General features: G+C 42.1%; 1 protein-coding gene across 4 annotated transcripts; it reads left to right on the forward strand.

The window, feature by feature from the left end:
- Positions 1 to 608: 608 nt before the first annotated feature.
- Positions 609 to 8,843, forward strand: ZSCAN9 (zinc finger and SCAN domain containing 9). Of its 4 annotated transcripts, none has more exons than XM_011991223.1 (4): positions 609 to 720; positions 2,373 to 2,865; positions 3,052 to 3,184; positions 7,914 to 8,843. In XM_011991223.1, exons 2-4 carry the CDS (start codon positions 2,446 to 2,448, stop codon positions 8,528 to 8,530), a joined length of 1,170 nt encoding a protein of 389 aa, XP_011846613.1. In that variant the 5' UTR covers positions 609 to 720; positions 2,373 to 2,445; the 3' UTR covers positions 8,531 to 8,843. The 4 variants fall into 4 exon arrangements, with proteins under 4 accessions (XP_011846613.1, XP_011846614.1, XP_011846612.1 ...); XM_011991224.1 differs by having other exon boundaries at positions 615 to 684; XM_011991222.1 differs by adding an exon at positions 5,445 to 5,531 and having other exon boundaries at positions 642 to 2,865.
- The last annotated feature ends 2,594 nt before the right edge of the window (positions 8,844 to 11,437 follow it).

An 11,437-nucleotide genomic window follows, 5' to 3' on the forward strand; every position in this document is an offset into this window, starting at 1 on the left:
GGAAAAGAGGAAGGGAGGGAGGAAAGAAGGCAGGCAGGCAGGCAAGCAGATGCCTAAATAAAGAATACGTAGGGGCCTGGACAAATAAATTGCTTTATGGACTATTATGCACCCATAGAATAAGTTAGACCTACATGATGAGTAAAACTGTTTAGGATATATGAAGTGAAAACGTTAAAATAAGCGGGGGAGAAAAGGCTAAATATAAAATAACGCCACCGTGTGTGAGAGGATCACAATGATATGCAAATTCCAGGCTAACGGTGGCAAGTGGCTGCCTCAGGGAATGGGACTAAGGAGGGGTAGGTGGGGTTTGACATTTTACTTTATTAATTTTGGTATTGTCTGAGGGTTTTTTAAACCATAAATAATGTATTAATTTTAAAAATGCTTTTAAAATCAGCATTTTCAATAGTTAACGGTCTATGCTTCATCAACGTTTTCCGTTTAAAACCTGTGTGCGGCCCATACACGTATGACATTCTGTTTATGTAATTCACTGCTGAAAAAGAACTGGACGCCAGGAAATTAGGGGTTGAGTCCGAGCCAAGGTGGACGCCGGACAACGAGACACGGAATCCTAGACCGGCCCGGAAGTGCCTCTGCTCGTCCGCCTTCGAGGAGGGGTGGGCATCTTCCCCGCCCGACTATTGTTCGTGCAGCGCGCCTAGCAACCACAGGCCGGTAACCCCCTCTCCCTCCTCGCGCGTTCCGGGTCTCGTGAGTTGGCTGTGGGAGCCGGGAATGGAGGAGTGTTGGGGAGGGTGGGGTTGGGAAAGGGGTGTGGAAAGTGAACCTCAGCCTCTGGGAAGTGGGAGACGGAGGAGGGGGCGGCGGTCAGTGCCGGCCGGCTTCAGGCGTCCCCTAGACCAGGGTGGTCATCCCCAGCTGTGGGGACATTGTACAAGAAAGGGTTGTAGGAGGACTGCGAGGCGGAAGGGTCACCTCGGTGAATAACGACAACAGGCTTAGGACTCGGGGAAAGAAACCCCCGGGAGAGGAAGTTAAGGACAGTTAAGACTTTGGCAGCCTTCAAGATGGAGAGCCCGTATACCCTCTCACCTCTAGATTCTAAAAGCAAATTAAGGGGCGTTGAATGGACTGGTTTTAAAGGGCAGAATGTGACAGTTCCCGATTTCCTTAGTTCTTTGATTCTCAAACCTTATAATACATACAAATCACTGAGGAGCCCGTTAAAGGTGCATATTCTGGGGCTCCCTGTACTTCTCTCCACCTCCCAATTCAGATTCCCCAGATGTCTGCCACAGAGCCTGTCAAGCTGCAGTTAAGCTGCTGCGCTGTGCTTTCTGACATTTTGGAGACCCACATTTTGGGAACACCCCGGGGGTTTCAGGCGCTGCCCGGGTCTCTGGAGAAAACTTCTCCCTTGGGCTTCTTTGGCTTCTTAGGCTTCTTAGGATTGTCCTCACAAAGAAGTTGACCTTGGGCAATCTACTTAACTTTCCCTGGCTTCCATTTCTTATCTAATGAAATAATTATTACAATAAAACCTCAGTGGGTAATTGTGAGGATGAAATATGCTCTTGTATCTGAAAGCATATTGTAGACTTGTGCAATGTTGACTGTTACTCTTAAGTAGCAGCAGGGCGGTGTGGAAAGCTCCAGGGCTTGGAATCCACCCAAGCCTTTCTTTCTGTAAATTTAGTGTAAATAATACCAACTTTAAATGGTTGTTTTGAAGATTAATTTAAGAAAACTGAAGTAAATAGTAAAGTAAATGTTGGTTCATTCATTTAGTCGACAGTAATAGTATTTCCATTTATTCTTTCTCTAATTTGATGTTTATACAGTGAGCTCAAACTTTTTATTCAGACTTTCTGAGTGATCTGTGCAGTCCCTAATTCATGGGCTGTTTTCCTCCACGAACTCTGTAAAGTATTATTGCTATTTCTTTTTCACATAAAGAAACAAAGACTGAAAGAAGATTTAAAAACTTGGCACAAGGTCACACAATTAGTAAATGTTAGGATCAGAATAAAACCTAGGTCTGGGTCAGGTGTGGTGGCTGACACCTGTAATCCCAGCACTTTGGGAAGCCAAGGTGGGAGGATCGCTTAAACCCAGGAGTTTGAGGTTGCAGTGAGCTGTGACTATGCCACTGCACTCCAGCCTGGGAAACAGAGTGAAATTCCCCATTTTTAAAAAAGAAAGAAAGAAAGAAAACCCATATCTGGGTAACTTAAAAGCCTATACTCTTTGCACATTATGAATATATATATATTTCCATTATTTCCATCCCAAATCACTTTTCAGAGGAGAGCTTTAGGGCCTATGATAAATGCTTATATTATCAGTTTCTGTCATCAGTTATTGTCATTTTACCATATAAATAATTTATTTTTACTGCTTAGGCAGGCGCCTCCAAAGTTTGTCTTGAAGCATAGCTGCAGTTGGAGGGTGCCTTTTAAGCTGTTCAAGGTCAAGATGAATACAAACTCAAAGGAGATTTTATCCCTGGGTGTTCAAGTTCCCCAGGCATGGGAAGAACTTCTGACAATGAAAGTGGAAGCAAAAAGTCACCTCCAAAGGCAGGAATCCAGACTGAAACGCAATAATCCACTGGCAAGGGAAATCTTCCGAAGGCACTTTCGACAGCTGTGCTACCAAGAGACCCCTGGACCAAGGGAGGCTCTTACCCGACTCCAGGAACTTTGCTACCAGTGGTTGAGGCCACATGTGAGCACAAAGGAGCAGATTTTGGATCTGCTGGTGCTGGAGCAGTTTCTGTCCATCCTGCCCAAGGAGCTCCAGGGCTGGGTGAGGGAACACTGTCCAGAGAGTGGAGAAGAGGCTGTGATTTTGCTGGAGGATCTGGAGAGAGAGCTCGATGAACCACAACATGAGGTAGGAAGGGAGATTTGCTAGAGAAAAAAGTGTATTTTGGCATGCCAAGAATCCTTGTATCCTCTGCTTTGTGTCTCCTTGACATTGGTGACAAAATACTCTCCTTCCTGTTTCCTTCTTTTTTGGAAGTGTTTATTTCAGATAGTTAATTTCTTCAAAAGTCAAATCTTGTCTTTTTGTCTCCAGGTGGTAGCCCACAGACACAGACAAGAAGTCCTCTCTAAAGAGATGGTGCCTCTAGCAGAGCAGACACCACTGAGCCTTCAGTCCCAGCCCACACGTGACTCTGCTCAGAAGTACCATTCTATTGGAGAGACAGGTGAGGGACAGCATTTATTTGATGTTGAACGAATCTCGCCTGGTCAAGCAAAAACAAACAATAAACCCAGAGCTGGGAAAACAGGAGATCCAAAGACTCCTTACCAGATAGCAGCAATGTTCAGTGCTTCTTAGACCCTAGTGTGCTCATCTTTGACCCTTCTCCCTGTGTGCAGACTTCTCTCTGAGTACCATCCTGGAAGCTCTCTGGTCTTCTGATGCATGGTACATGAGGAAGGCTTTCAGGGATCGCTGTGGAGCACAGCTTCAGAGAATGGACTTCAAGGTTTGACAGACGGGTTCAGATCCTGGCATCGCCTCATGGAAGCTGCTTGTATTGGGCAGATTACTTAACCACTTGACCTCAGATCCCTCTTCTACAAAATGGGGTTGATAATAGCTTTGGTTTAGTCTACTTGCGCTGCCTGAAGAGAATACCACAGACTGGTTGTCTTTAACAGAAATTTATTTTCTCACATTTCTGAAGGCTAGTAGTCCAAGATCAAGATGCTTTCAGGTTTGGTTTCTGGTGAGGCCTCTTCCTGGCTTATAGATGGCCATCTTCTTGCTGTATCCTCACATGGCCTTTCTTTGTGTGCATACAGAGAGAGAGCAAGCTCTCTCATCTTCTTATAAGGACAGATACTATTCCTACCAGATAGAGCCCTACCTTATAACCTCATTTAACTTTTAGTACCTCCCTCAAGACCCTATCTTCAACTATAATCATATTGAGGGTTAGGACCTCAACATATGTGAGGGAATACAATTTAGTCCATAACCAGTATGTACCTCAGAAAGTCATTGTGAGCATCAAATACAAACAATTTCTGAAAAGCACCTGGCATGCATTATGCTTAATACATGGTCGCTATTGCCACAAATCACCGCTGCCACCCTTGCTGATTTGGGTTCATAGTTGCAGTAGAAAGATATGAGATATGCTTAGTAAGTGGCAGACTGTATGAGAGAATCCAGTGAAATCAGACTTTACCATTTCCTTCTCTGTAATCTTCTGAATGGTGGCAGTGGCCACCCTTGTGGATATAGATCTGAGCACTTGGGACTGAGTCAGCTGCTTCCCCATTCTAGCCCTCCCTGCAGGAATTATCTCCAGCTTGTCTGGTTTCCCACACACAAAATCATACCCTCTTACTGACTTTTTGTTAATCTTCTGACAATCAATCTGTAGCAAGGTTCTGCTGTTTTCAGTTTCATATTACCCCCATATGTATCAAAGCTGCAAATTCCCTTGCCTCTTTGTCTCTAGCTTCTATTTATTTCATTTACCGTAGCAGTTATGGATTTCTGTTACATGGAACACATCTCTCGATTTAAATTAAAGTGTATGTGTTGAGTAAATTCTGTGCAGACCTTCCTGTAGCTCCCATGACTTTATCAGATTAAAATTGCTTCTGATATCATTTTTCCTCTTTATGAGCATCTTTCCAGTCAATTAATTTCTTTCTTCTTCCTCTCTCTATGAACTTGGACCTTTTATTTTCTAGCCACTTCTTTTCTTCTACCTTCCAAACTGCATCTAGAACCCTGCTGAGAACCCCCTTTTCCAAGAAGCACGTCTACATTTTCCATCTGTCCACTCATCTATCCATCTATCATTCAACAAGTGTTTATTACGCATCTACTATGGCTGTAGGAGAGTATCCAGAGGGCATCTAGAGATTGTAGAGTTCTCCTTGTAGAATATCAGTGCAGGTATGTGTTACAAATTTAGGTAAAGCCAATATTATAAAACAACATAGTGTTTGAAATTACAAGGACCAAATTCAAGTTCCAGCTTTTCAAATTCTTAGTCAAGCAATATTTAATAGGTAAGTTTGAGTTTCTTTTTAAGTAATGCTGATTATTTAAAAATCCAAATAATACAAAAGTTTATATAGTAAAAAATGAAAGTTCTGCACATCCTACTCCCTAGAGGTAACTACTCTTGTCATTTTACTGCATATTTTCCAGATGTTTCTCTCTATAGTCTGTCTACCCATATATAGGTATCTTGCCATATTTTTCTATAGTTCTTTAAAGAGATAATAACATCAAGGAGTTTTGTGGTGAGTCAGTTTGATAATATATTTGAAAGTGCTTCATAAGTCATGAAAGTTATATAAATGGTAATCATTAAAAGGTGGGAAATGTCCGAGTTTTTATATTCTACCCAGCTCCCTTATGGATTTCACATTTAATATGAAGTTTGAGCAAAAGGGCACTACTGATCCCACTTGGGGCCCATCTCTTCTCTACAGACACATTTTTATTTTCCAAACCTGTTGTGATCCCCCAGCTAAAAGGAGGAGGAGAACCACAGCCTAACAACAGAGGAGTCCTAAGAGGTACTTATTCTTGTGTGTGAGAGACAGGACAGTTAGATGTGGGAGAAAGAGGCAAATATTTTGGTCAAAAGAGGAGGTCTGGCTCTGTTGTGTTGTCCTTGGCCTTTTTCTGGGTTGCAAAGTGAAATCAGACCTGGGGAACCCAAGACATCTAAGGATACCATAGCATCTGCTCTTTAGTGTTTAGACAGTTTGGGTCTGTTTCTCTCCATTCTTACCTTCAATTCCTCCAAGCAGAAAGGGTTTGATTGGGTTGGCTGGACACTGTTCATTATGGACCAGTCCTGTGTGGCAGCCTTTGCTCCAGATGCCAGTTCCTGGGCCAGTCGGTTGAGGCCATAGTAGTAGAATTGGTTTCAATCTTTTCCCTTTTATTTGTTCAATCATTCAACAAATATTTTTTGAGCAACTACTGTGTGCCAGGCATGATTCTCAGGGATAAAACAGAAGGATCCTCCTCTCATAGAGATTAGATTATAGCAAGAGGGAGACAATAATAAATATAAAGGTAAAGAGATGATACAGTGTGTTAGAAGGTGATGAGACTATGGAATAAGGCAAAAATAGAACAGGATAAGGGAGATTAAGAGTGCTATGGATAAGGCAAACAGATCATGATATTAAATAGAAGAATTAAGATAGACCTCATTGAAAAGGTGAGTTGAACAAAGACTTGAAGGAAGCGAGAGAGTGGGCCTTGCTTTCATTTGAGGTGAGAAGTTTCCAGGAAGAGAGAAGCACTAGAGCAAAGGTCTTATGATGGGAATGCACCTTGGATAGTTGTGGATTTGAAAGTCATATAATATGGTAGTCCCTACTATTTAAGGGGATACATTCCAAGACCCCCAGTAGATGCCTGAAACCAAAGCAAACACTGAATGAACTCTGTAATACTATTTTTTTCCTATACATACCTAAGATAAAGTTTAATTTATAAATTAGGCATAGTAAGAGATTAACAACAATAATAATAAAATGGAACAATTATAATAATATGCCAGCCTCACTAGTTTTACACTTTGGGGCCATTATTAAGTAAAATAAGGGGTATTTCAACACAAGCACTGTGACACTGCAACAGTCAATCTGATAACCAAGATGGCTACTAGGTGTGCAACAGGCAGGCAGCATGTACAGAGCGAATATGCTGGACAAAAGGAAGACTCAATGTCCTGGGTGAGACAGAGCCAGATGGCATGAGATTTCATCATACTAGTCAGAATGGTGCCAAATTTAAAACTTAAGAATTGTTTGTGCCAGGCACGGTGGCTCATGCCTGTAGTGTCAGCACTTTGGGAGGCCAAGGCAGATGGATCATGAGGCCAGGAGTTCAAGACCAGCCTGGCCAGCATGGTGAAATCTCATCTCTACTAAAAATGCAAAAAAAAAAAATTAGCCAGGCATGGTGACATGTGCCTGTAGTCCCAGCTACTCAGGAGGCTGAGGCAGGAGAATCGCTTGAACCCAGGAAGCGGAGGTTGCAGTGAGCCAAGATCACACCACTGCACTGCAGCCTGGGCGACAGAGTGAGGCTTCGTCTCAAAAAAAAAAAGAAAAGAATTGTTTGCTTCTGGAATCTTCCATTTAATATATGTGAACTGTGGTTGACTGTGGGTAGCTGAAACTTTGTAGGGTAAAACCACAGATAAGTGGGGACTACTGTGCTGCCTGAAGCACCTAGAATAGTAGAAGTTTAATACTTGTTCTGAAAATGAATGAATGAATACATTAAGTAACTTTCCTTGGAAAGGGTCACTTTGAGGTTATCTCAGAAAGGAGAGAGAGGTCTAAGGGAAGACTCCAGAGAAGCCACCCTGATCTTTACCCATCCCTCCCCATGAAAAAGTATAAAAAAATACTGCCAACTGGGTGCAGTGGCTCATGCCTTTAATTCCAGCATTTTGGGAGGCCGAGGTGGGTGGACCACCTGAGGTCAGGAGTTCGAGACCAGGATATCCAACATGGCAAAACCCCGTCTGTACTAAAAATACAAAATTAGTTGGGCATGGGGGTGCGTGCCTGTAGTTTCAACTACTTGGGAGGCTGAGGCAGGAGAATCGCTTGAACCCGGGAAGTGGAGGCCGCAGTGAGCTGAGATCACACCATTGCACTCCAGCCTGGGCTCCACAGCAACACTCTGTCTCAAAAAAACAAAACAAAACAAAAAAACAAGTCCCCAGTTGAAGTCTACGTGGGGATGGACTGACCTGCATTTTGCCAAAGAGGGCAAACTTTCCTCCTTACCTAGGGGAAGGTGTTACCACACTAGCCCTTCTGTTTCTAGCCCACTTACTTTCCTTTGATATATTTTTATAGACATAGTCACCTTCCCATATGCTCAGGGAACAAGTGACGTTTACCTAGCCTTTTTCTTTGTTTCAGATGAAATAACCAAGACTGAGGACAGACAGTTGGTGCTAAGGAAAGACTGTCCTAAGATAGTGGAACCACATGGGAAAATGTTTAATGAGCAGACCTGGGAGCTATCACAGCAGGATCCCCCACATGGAGAAGTTGGTGAACATACGGATAGGATAGAGAGGCAGTGGGGAAACCTCTTAGGAGAGGGGCAACACAAATGTGATGAATGTGGGAAGAGCTTTACTCAGAGCTCAGGTCTCATTCGACATCAAAGAATTCACACTGGAGAAAGACCTTATGAATGTAATGAGTGTGGGAAAGCCTTCAGTCGAAGTTCTGGTCTTTTTAATCACCGAGGAATCCACAATATACAGAAACGGTATCACTGTAAGGAGTGTGGGAAGGCCTTCAGTCAGAGTGCAGGTCTTATCCAGCATCAGAGAATCCACAAAGGAGAAAAGCCGTATCAGTGCAGCCAGTGCAGTAAGAGCTACAGTCGGCGTTCATTTCTCATTGAACATCAGAGAAGCCACACAGGGGAGCGACCTCACCAGTGCATTGAATGTGGGAAAAGCTTTAATCGACACTGCAACCTCATTCGCCATCAGAAGATCCACACACTGGCTGAGCTGGTCTAGGGCTTGCTATGAGCAAGTTTTCCAGATCACCAGCCAAGTCATGTGGGGTAGCTTGAGGTTAGAAAATACCTCTCTCTTCCTTTCTCCATTAAGTGTGTTTGAAACAAATAATGACTTACGGCCCAGGGACTTCCTAAAAGGAAAGTTGGGTGTTTGAAGCTACTGTTTTCCCTTTTGTTCGTTTTACCTCTTTCTTATTCTTACTAATTGTGTCCCTCTTATTTATTATTTATTATTATTATTTTTTTGAGACGGCTGCTAAACCCTTCTAATAATATAATAAATGGCACTGCCAGAGCCAGCATGCCTGAAAGATTTGGTGTCTGTGTTTAATTACAAAGGATAACAGAGTTCTACTGATGGTTTATAACAATTGGGTCTTTGGTGTTCCCCGTGACCAGGGTCTACACTATAAACACCTTTTCCACCTTACTGCTTCTCTCTGATACCTATGTGACTCTCCCTTGGAAAGTGACCAGCATGGGCTGTGTGTTTCAGTGTCTGCAGTGTGTGTCCACTTACTTAACCATAGTTGGTCCTCACAACAGCCATACAGGGAAATGAGCGTTATCATTATCCCATTTTACAGATGAGGACTCTAAGGCTCAGAAAATCCAGGCATCAGAGCCAAGGCTGAAACCCTGAACTTTTGTTTTTAGTAATGCTTTAATTTTGGAATAATTTTAGACTTATAGAAATGTTGCAAAGATAGAGTTCTCATATTCCCTTCACCTAGATTCCCCTAACGTTAACTTAAAACATCACATCTTTTTAGTTAAACCTTGTCTTTTAACTCCAAATCTCAATTTCTTTACGAAGTCATGCTTCATACTGATATCAGATTTCTACATTTTAGTTACCTGGAACTCCCTCAGAGTTTTTCTATCACAACTTCAGTGTTAGAAAGTGATCTGTATCCTGAGTACCAGGCCACATCAGAGAACTGGATTAATCCAGATAAGATGCTAGCTACTGTCCGAAATGTTGTCAGTCTTTCTCTTCTGTTTGCTTGGCTTAAGGCTAGAGAAAAAAATTTCTTCCCTGTATAGATCTTTAAGAAAATCGATTGTATGCCAGGCGTGGTGGTACAAGCCTATAATCCCAGAGCTTTCGGAGGCCAAGGCAGCAGCATTGCTTGAGGCCAGGAGTTCGAGACCAGTCTGTGCAACATAGTGAGACCCTGTTTCTACAAAAAAAAAAAAAAAAATCAAATTGGCTGGGTGTGGTGGTATGTGCCTGTAGTCCCCAGATAGGAGGTTGAGGTGACAGGATCACTTGAACCCAGGAGTTTGAGATGGCAGTGATCATGCCACTGCACTCCAGCCTGGCCACAGAGAGAGACCCTGTCTCAAAACAAAACAAAACAAAAACCCAGAAACCTTGTCTCAAAAAAAAAAAAAAAAAATTCAGTTATGCTGCCTCCATCAGAAAATGTAAAAAGGAAGACAATTTTTTTAAAAACCGGAGAAGACTTATGTAGCCTTAAGTGTTCTGCCCCAGAGGAGACTCTCTCAGTGAAGTTTACTCATGGAGAAGAGGAATCTCCCCTTCTTAGGACTAAAGACTTGAGACTTGAGGTTTTCCAAGGTCCTTTGCCTGCCCTCCCTTACTCCCTTTTATGATTACTAAGGCTGCAACCCCATCTCTGTCCTTTCATCTATTTGATTTAAATGTTCAGAGGTTTCCTGACAGATGGAAAAGGAAAAATGCTGCAATTTGCTTAGGATGAGTCCATACACAGTTGAGTTTTGCACTGTTTTCAGTAACTGCTAAATGTTTTGCAGAGCAGCCAACTCTTGAATTGGGGATTGTATAATTTAACTTTTTTATATAAGATTCAAACAGAAGTGGAATAGCATAGTGAACCCCATGAACTTGTTGACGAAAAGAGTCAAACTCTCTAAAATATTTGAAGAGACTTATTCTGAGCCAAATGCAAGTGACCATGGCCTGTGACACAGCCCTCAAGGGGGTCCTGAGAACATGTGCCCAAGGTGGTCAGGGTACAGCTTGGTTTTATATATTTTAGGGAGGCATGAAACATCAATCAAATACATTTAAGAAATAGATTGGTTTGGTTCAGAAAGGCGGGATAACTCAAAGCATGGGCTTCCAGGCTATAGGTAAATTTAAACATTTTCTGGTTGACAATTGGTTGAGTTTATCCGAAGACCTGGGATTAATGGAAAGGAATGTTTAGGCTAAGAGAAAGGATTGTGGAGATTTTAAGTTTTATCATACAGAGGAATCTCTCAGGTAGCAGACTTCAGAGAGAGAGCAGGTTGTAAATGTTTCTTTTTTCTTGTTTCTCCACTGAATGAGTGGCCAAGGAAGTTGGATTTTAAGTCAAAACCCTTAGCAACACTTTCCCATCAGAGGGAAAATAAATTACCAATACTTAGCATCACATAAAAATGCCACAAAATATCAGCTTAAACTAAGATACTCGTTTCTCCTTTTGCATCAGGAAAAAGTTTTACACATTGTAGGGAAGCCTAAGAAGAATTTTTGTGTCATAGTAGGTTTAAAGGATAAACTCCAGGATCATCTGACAGAAATGTTAAATATAATACCTTCCTATACCAAACAAATGGTATGGGAATTACTTATTAATGATGACATTAATCGTCTTGAGTGAGTTAAAATTCAAAAATTTAAATGTTAAAGTAGCCTCTTCTCTTTTTTTTTGTTATGTCTTAATACCACATAGTATAGTTAAAAAAAAGGAGTGGACCAGGAGTTGGGACCCCTGAGATGGAGTCTATGCCTAATCAATTCTAGAGTTTGGACCTTGGATAAGTCACTTGGGTTGGGTTTCCTAGAAGCAGAGCCTAGGCATGGATTCAAGTCTAGAGAATTTATTGAGGCAAAAAAAGCTGCAGAAAAAAAACTGCAAGGCAGAGAGGG

The sequence above is a fragment of the Mandrillus leucophaeus genome, unplaced genomic scaffold (assembly GCF_000951045.1).
Source record: "Mandrillus leucophaeus isolate KB7577 unplaced genomic scaffold, Mleu.le_1.0 Scaffold392, whole genome shotgun sequence".
NCBI lineage: Eukaryota > Metazoa > Chordata > Mammalia > Primates > Cercopithecidae > Mandrillus > Mandrillus leucophaeus.